Source organism: Apteryx mantelli, unplaced genomic scaffold (assembly GCF_036417845.1).
Source record: "Apteryx mantelli isolate bAptMan1 unplaced genomic scaffold, bAptMan1.hap1 HAP1_SCAFFOLD_34, whole genome shotgun sequence".
Taxonomy (NCBI): Eukaryota; Metazoa; Chordata; class Aves; order Apterygiformes; family Apterygidae; genus Apteryx; species Apteryx mantelli.
The window spans coordinates 589,779-597,404 of NW_027118693.1; the positions used below are offsets into that span (position 1 = coordinate 589,779).

The 7,626-nt window shown below is 46.1% G+C and overlaps 1 protein-coding gene across 1 annotated transcript; it reads right to left on the reverse strand.

The window, feature by feature from the left end:
* Positions 1-3,024: 3,024 nt before the first annotated feature.
* On the reverse strand, positions 3,025-7,421 carry LOC136996310 (perilipin-3-like). The gene is made up of 6 exons (XM_067317239.1): positions 7,372-7,421; positions 6,228-6,460; positions 5,394-5,593; positions 5,076-5,204; positions 4,620-4,977; positions 3,025-3,104 (listed from the first exon to the last, which is right to left on the reverse strand). Exons 1-6 carry the CDS (start codon positions 7,419-7,421, stop codon positions 3,025-3,027), a joined length of 1,050 nt encoding a protein of 349 aa, XP_067173340.1.
* Between the last annotated feature and the right edge of the window lie 205 nt (positions 7,422-7,626).

The following is a 7,626-nucleotide window of genomic DNA, read 5'->3' on the forward strand; positions in this document are numbered from 1 at the left end:
AAGGTATCACAGCTCAGCAAATGCATGACTTGCTAAGGCAAACGAATTATTGGCTGGAACTAACTCAGAAAAAGATGGCCCTGGCTTTTTTTTTGTCTTCCTGCCACGCTGTCTGTACTATGGTTTTAGATACCTTTCCTTGCATGGAAGGGTGTATGATTTATCGAAACTGGAGAGCTTGCAGAGAAAAAGGCTGCAAAATTATTTTGTATCTGACACAATCGTTAGTATTATTATTTCTTCTGTAGCTGGGAAGGACACTTATAAAACATCTAACAAGCTGCTAAGGAGATTGCCTAAAGCACTGATTTAAAAATCTGCTGCTAGAGCCTATTCCTTGGTGCTCTGTACAAATTTCAAGCTCCAGTATCTTTGTATGGAAGGGAATTCAGATGAAATTTCTGAATAGTTTACAGGGTCTTTCTGACAGTTTAGTGGGTGCTCTCTTCAATTATTGGGCCTAAGTTACCTGCTGATGACATGAATCAGAGGTGCCTGGAAAAGGCTGGTGCAGTCTGAGCAAGCGTGTTATAGAGCAGAAGGGCATTCAGACCTCCTACTTTGCGCTGCTGAAGAGCAACGACCCCCCCCCCTCTGCTCACATGCATATTGCAAGCCCCCCAGATGTCTTCTGAATTGAAACCAAGTGCAGTTAGCCAGATGTCAACTGCTGAGTGAAGAACACTGTTGGAGCGTTTTGCATGGTCTTGTATGGGTAATCCAACATGAGCTCTGCTTCAGCCAAAAATTGCACTGTAATCCAGCCTGTCTAGAAGTCCTGGTCCTGCTAAAGGGGATGCCAGCGGAGGCCAGCTGCTGGTACTTTCTCGGGGGGGGGGGAGAAATCTATTTTGTGCAGTTGCTGTGTCAGATCACCCAGGTCCAGCAGAAGGAGCAAACTTTGATGAGCAGCAGAGCCCAGCCTGTCCTCCTGGTGGCTCTGCTTACATGCTCAGAGTCAAACATCTGCATATGCACATCACTGCATCGGAGGCTGAATGTGCCTCTTACTCCTGGTGAAGTGAAGTCAAGGACTTGAAAACTGGTGCTCACCAGATCTACACAGAGGAACTGTATTTCTCTAGTTACAGGGACTGTGGCTTGTCTTGAGCATGAGCTGCCTTTTGAATGGTAAGCATGGAGTTTATAATCACTAATCCCTATATTTTATATGGCACTTTTCATTAGCAGATCACAAAGCATTTTGCAGAAGAAGGTCAAAATCATGATCTCCATTTTAAAGATGGGGACAAGGAGCTGAAGGGACGCAGAAAAAGGCTCCCCACAGGCAGCTGACAGAACTAAGGACAGTATCCCACAGTTCCCACACCGAGCTCAATGATCTGGCGTCTCTAGTCCCATTATTAACACTGAGAAGACTCCCTTTAATTGGTGTTGAATGTTTGAAAGTGGAAGGAGTTGTCGTCATGGATATAGCATCCACAGGTTCTCCTTTGACTTGGTTGGAGCAGTTCTCTTTCACAATAGCTCTGTGGTCTTCAGATGTCAATGCAACAATGAGCACAGAAACAGGGATTCATTTGCAATTGGTGCAGATGCTTACTATGCAATAAGAAGACAAAATAAATCGTTGACTGTAACCCTCTTAGATTAACTGAGCTAGTTGATTCACTGATTTCTCCAGCACCAACTGCTCAGGAGCAGACTGTCAGGCCCTGTTGAATCAGTTACCTTCCATGACTTGTGACATGAAACTTTCACTCAGTTTGTGTCCTTCACAACAGAGCATCAGTATTATCTCCATCCCCTGCCTTGGACACTAGCTCTCCTCAACAACATGTGGTCTCAGCACTGAACAGGGAGAACCCCCCCCCCCCCCGCCATTCCTTCACACACACACACCCTAGCAAGAATATTTCAGCTGGTGACAGACATGGCTGAGAACTCACCTGTGGTGTTGCTGACATCCTACAAACAACCTCCCTGCCATTCCCTGCCTTCTTCCTCCACATGCAGGGACACTCAGCTCATCAGAGCATCACACCATCTCCTTCTCAGAGGTGCCAGCTTTCCCATCTGAGCTCGGCCCAGCCCTCAGGTGGCTCCTTACACATTTTCCTTCCAATAAGAGGTTTTGCCACACTTTCAGAGCCAATATTCAGATTACCTCTGGCAGCACACCTGAGGGGTGGCACGTTAGGCTCACCTTGTGCAAGAACAGCCCTGGGGAAAGGGGCATTTTTGCAGTGCCTCACAGAGACCTCTTTATCCACAACAGCCTTCAGTTTGGGGAGCAGAACCATTTACAGGAATGAGCCCAGCTGGTGCAGAGAGTTTGGCCAGCTGTTAAAAATAGGGGTAGACTGATCCAGCTGTATTGCAGAAATGCTGATTTCTAACAGCTGTTTTAATGAAGTGTATTTTTCTTCCTTGTCTAGTGTGGATGAGGTGGGTTAAATCATCCTTCCTATGTTAAATAAATTGAAATGGTAGCAGCACAGTCAAAGCTTGTGGCCAGGCAGCTTGCCCAAGCAAGGCTCAGCTCTCTGTCCTTCCACTAGTCTCTTCCAGATTGTTGTTATAGGGATTTACGAGCACTTGCAACACGCTCAGCACATCTGAGATAAAGGAGATGAGAAGCAAATCTCTGCTTCTGGATCTCTGTCCTCCCCCACCCCAGACTGGAACAGTTCCTAGTACATACTGATGGGTTAGGTTCAGTTCTGAAGACCAAACTTTGCTCAGCCAATTACTGCATTCAGTCAATACCACCCATGCTGTCCAAAAAAAAAAAAAAAAAAAAAAAGCCAAACTCCTTTTCAGAGCAGTCAGCTTGATGTTGTCTGGTCCTTCAGAGTCAGTCTACCTCTTGGGTCCTTTGGCTGTTTTAGCAACCTGCCACTGAGTTGGATACAGTCTCTATAGCAGTGACTCCAGCCCTGAGATGCTGGCACAAGTTTTCTCATTGACTGTCAGTGGTCTAGCAGCAATGGATTCTCCACTTCGGTTCACCACTCTCAGCTTCCCTAATCTCTCTGCATCACCTTATATTAAGTGATCAGCCTACAAGCACAAGGTATAGCCAATGCCAATTCTGGCTACCTCTTCCTGTCCTGCTTTACTTTCCCTCTCCTCCTCTGCTGCTAAAAGAGATGGGGAAAAAAGGTTACCCATTAAACCAAAATAATTTGATTTAACAGATTCCAGGGGAAGGGGTATTCTGATCTTTATTGGAGGAGAAAAACCCAGACAAAGGAAACTCTCCTGTTTCTTTTTTCAAGAGTCTCCCTTTATTTTTGACCGTTCATCTTTATTTTCCTTATAAATACAGATGCTCGGCAGCTTCAGCCAAGGCAACAGTGGTAATTGTCACCATAACTACACAGTTGTTGAAACCTGACTGTTCAGCAGTATGCTAAACTCCGCAGCAGGCTGACAGCTATCACACTCAATACATCTTTCTAAGACAGAAAGGCTAAGCAAGGCTAAGCCAATACTACAAAGGATCTGAACAGCAATTTCCATCTGGAGAGTTTCTGTTCCTCTGTGATACAAACCACTGGGACATGCTCTTTGGTACTAACAGCAGCATACCCACAACACAAAATTGTTTGCTGTTTTCTACCTCTGTATGAGTTTTTTTCTGCTAAGGGGACTTAGCAAAACATTTTACTTTCAAAAAGAGCCATGAAAAATAAGCGATAAAGAGTGGGTGCAAGAGGGAATAGTAGCAGTTTCTTGGAAATCAGTATGGTTTTGAAAGGTTTTCTGCAGGAGTACAGGTGCTGAGCCAGGATGATACACTCATCTCTTTGTAAACAGTTCTGCTTTTCTCTGATGGCAACTAAAGGAATTTAAGAAGAAATCTAGCTGTTTGCTTTTTACTGTGTGACAGCTCACACTCACCATAGGCAGTAGAAGCAAAAACATTCATGTTTTTTTGTCTGGGAAACCCACAGGGTTTTACATACACACTACCCACGCACAGTCAGGCGTCTAGATCTAGGTGAACCATTTTAGGTAGACTGCAGATAGGTCTTACAGAATGTTCCTAGGAATGAAACGCTGACAATATAAGGAAAAAGCAGCACTGGGATTCATCTGGAAAGACCTTTTGAACTAGGCTAACCTTTTTGGGCAGGGAAGATAGACTGCAATATTGCAATGTAGATAGACAGACCATGACTGGACCAGGGGCTCTCATGGAACACAAGTTGCAGCACCTAGTGATTACTGCTCCTCACCATGCACTGCATGTTCCTGCGGGACACAGTGAGAAATGAAGGTTATGTCCCAACACGTGGGTGAGCAAAGCTGTGGTGGGTAGCCAAGCAGAGGAGTGCCTCAAGTGATGACACATGACTTTATTTCAGAAAGCTTTCTGCATCATACACGCTTGATCTTAATTTATTTAGAGGTGGCTTGGGATCACCAGGCTTGCTTATTTTTTACATGCAAGAATGCCTGTTGTTACAAAACTGTTCTTGAATCCTGAGTACTCCTGGATTAGAAGTCATTGATCAGTTTTAAGCACTGCAGGGGAGGGATGATTTACTATCAACAGCAGGAGTCACAGTTCAGGGGAAACTTTTATATCAGTACTAGCTAGAGAAGTTGGTTCCCACAAGAGTAGGTATTAGAGGAATTATTCCCCTCACCTTCCTTCTCTTTTGTCCCTTTTTGTGATCCTACAGAGGCTCTAGAAGATGGTGTGAAAGGTCCCACCAGCCAGGCAAGAGGTCTATTATGTTCCACATACTCCAGCAGTTCATTCATGCACTCCTGGCCTGTGTTCATTAAATGGTGTTTCTGGGTCAGGATGTTCCTGGACAGGTCTTGGAAAGAAGCAGCAGCCTGCAAGGAGTTGTGGGTCTCCTGTAATTCCTGCTGTACCTGCTGCATCTTGTCCTGGATGCTGGATGGGAAGCCTTGGCTGTTGGCCAGTAGAGTCTGCAGAGTGTGCTGCAGTTGCTGGGTGATGCCATGAGACATGGCCAGAATCTGGACCTCCAGCCACTACAGGGGAGGAAAGGAAGCTTTAGAAGCAGCTCCCAGTGCACCCACTCCCACCCCAAAACAGCTTCAGTGAGCCAGCATCTCCAGCAGACCACTACCTTCAGCTCCAAGGAAGTTGCGTCCTCACTCTCTTTTGGCTGCTTCTTGTTCCAGGTCAGCCACATCTGGTGCAGCTTCTCCTGCCCATTTTGAAGCTTCTGATCAATACCCTGCTTGACACAATCAATCTGGAGTAGGACAGGAAAGCGAAGACAAGGGTGAATTACTATAGCAGCAAGACTTGCCTTGTGACTACCCCAGCCAGCTTGTGAGCTGGCACAGAGATCCTCCTGGTCTTCACAGGGAGTAAAGGGGAAGACTGCTGTACAGCAAGCAGCTTCAAGACAGGACGCTTGGAGACAGAACAGTGTTCCTACCAGCTCAATGACCTCCTGCAACTTTGAGAAAGTCTCCTGTGTGACCATCTTGATCTTCCTCACTTTGGCTAAGAAGCACTGGTAAGCTTTTTGATGCAGATGAGTGGGCAAGGAACTCAGATGTATGAAATAACCCTGATGGTCTGACTGCTGCTGGACAGCTGCCCCTTCAGTCCCCTCCACAGAGACCACAAGGTCAGCTGGAAAAAACAGCAATGAGAAGTTAATTGTTAATTGTCCTAGAGTGCATACGACAGATGGTCAGCAGTCATGAAGCCTGGCAGGTTAGAGTCAGAGTGACCATGGCTTTTAAAAGTGTCTGTATCCCCCAAATATAGCAGGAACTGGGAGGCCGAGTACCCCAAACACACACACTCGCGCTACCTCTCTACATTGCAGAGAAACCTAGAAAGATCTTCTTTGCAGATCTGCCTCATGCAAGTGTTTTCTGACCTAGTGTCGGAGTGGGAGACGGACCCGGAGTAACGATGAGTCTCAATGTGAGTATGATCGTTCTCCCTTTATTAGAGCTTACACAGAGTATATATAGACAGGCGATAGGGCATGTGCTAGCAATAGCTGTATGATTGGTTTACAGTCTCTGTTCACGCGCCTAAAGCGAATACATGATTGGTGCAAAGTTGCTGTTCACGTGGAGGGGCTTGTCGGCCCCCTCCTTGACTTGTTTACCACTACTTGCCTTCCCCTTCTGTAATGGTCTAGGAATGTTCAAGGACAGTTCACATAGCTGTGGGATCCTCCCTCCATTGTGAAGACAGGATTGCTCACTTCTAAGAGATCATGCCCCTTTTCACTTAATCATTCTTCCACAACCTAGTTCCTCATCTGTGATGGGGAAATGGTGATCCGATTTTCCTGGCACAGCTTCCACACTTCTGTCAGTGATCTTGCCTGCTTCGCAATCCACTGCCATGCCCTGGCTGGTCACCACGGACCTAGCAGACTCCAGGACTCTCTGAACAACTTCCCTGGCTGCCTCCAACACCGCCACTCTGATAGCAGCATCTTCGGCACCAGTGATGCTGGGTGACACCAGCTCTTTGATGCTGGAGAGAACGTAGAGAGAGATCAGAAGACTGAATGTACCCACTTCTGTAGAACAGCATTTGGTACAACCGTGAGGTTGATGAGACTATTTCAACATCAGAGCTATTTGACCAGCCCAGGTGGGGAATAAGTCAGACTACAAGTGTGAGTAAGCTCTGCTTGGGGTGCAGTTCACCCAATTTGTGGGATGTGGAAACTGTAATGAGACTTGCATGGGACCTTCCACAAAAATAATCTGACAGTTTGTTAAAATTGTCATTGAGAGCTTCAGTGAGAAGAACGTGGGACAACAAATGTTAAGAAACTTCACCTCAGGTTAGAGTATTCAAATTTGTCAAGGGACAGTAGTCCAGCAGCAAGGATACAAAGAGTTTCCAGCTGTGCTCTAACATCTTCCCAGAAGATGGACTCTAGAACATGCATGTAGCAGAGTACCAACCCACCAGCTGGGAGAGAAGGGGACAGAAGGGCAAGTCAGAACAGCTGTGACAGCTCCAGAGGGTTCTGGCTTTGCAGCTTCAAACTTTTCCCAGTTGGGACAGAGCTGCAGGATTGAAACTCTCAACACAGAGTGCTCAAGTAACACTCATTTGTTTTTGGAGAGTAACTATTTGTTTGTTTCCTTTGTCTTTTAATCATTTCAGCAGGAAAGTCCAGCGCCAGGAGTGTCTGCACTGCAGCTACTGAGTACAGATTACAGTATGTTTGCCATCTAACTTCAGAATTTGCATTTAAGTCTATTGACTAAATGTACCACGCTTGATCAGACAGTCAAAAGAGCCATTCAGGCAAAAATAACCAAAGGAAGTTGGGAGTGAAAGGAGGAGCTGGTTTAGGCTGTTAGAGGAGCCTTGGGGTAGGAAGCAGGGGGAACGGACATCTGAGCCAGCCCAAGGGAACTGGCAGGTACCCAGGTCTCATCTCCTCTGTGAGGGAGAGCGTTCCAGAAGAACATGTCATGGACATTAAGAAGGGTGGGGGGGGGGATGTTCCTAGTTGGCGAGAATTTCTAGTTCTGTGTTAGATTGAAGGATTAGCACTTTTAGTCAAGGTACTCCTTCAGTCAATATTGGTTCTTTCCTCTCCAGTAGAAGTTGCATGTATGTAGATTCAACTGGTCTGTAACAAGGCTTTTCTCTGGAGGTCATAGCCACCCACCACCCTT

Coding starts and splice junctions, on each gene's coding strand:
- LOC136996310 (XM_067317239.1), bottom strand. CDS start 7,421: ATGACATGTTCTTCTGGAACGCTCTCCCTCACAGAGGAGATGAGACCT. Junction 5,594..6,227: donor CATCACAGATGAGGAACTAG/GTTGTGGAAGAA, acceptor TGTTTTTTCCAG/CTGACCTTGTGGTCTCTGTG. Junction 5,205..5,393: donor TGCAGGAGGTCATTGAGCTG/GTAGGAACACTG, acceptor GTCCTACTCCAG/ATTGATTGTGTCAAGCAGGG.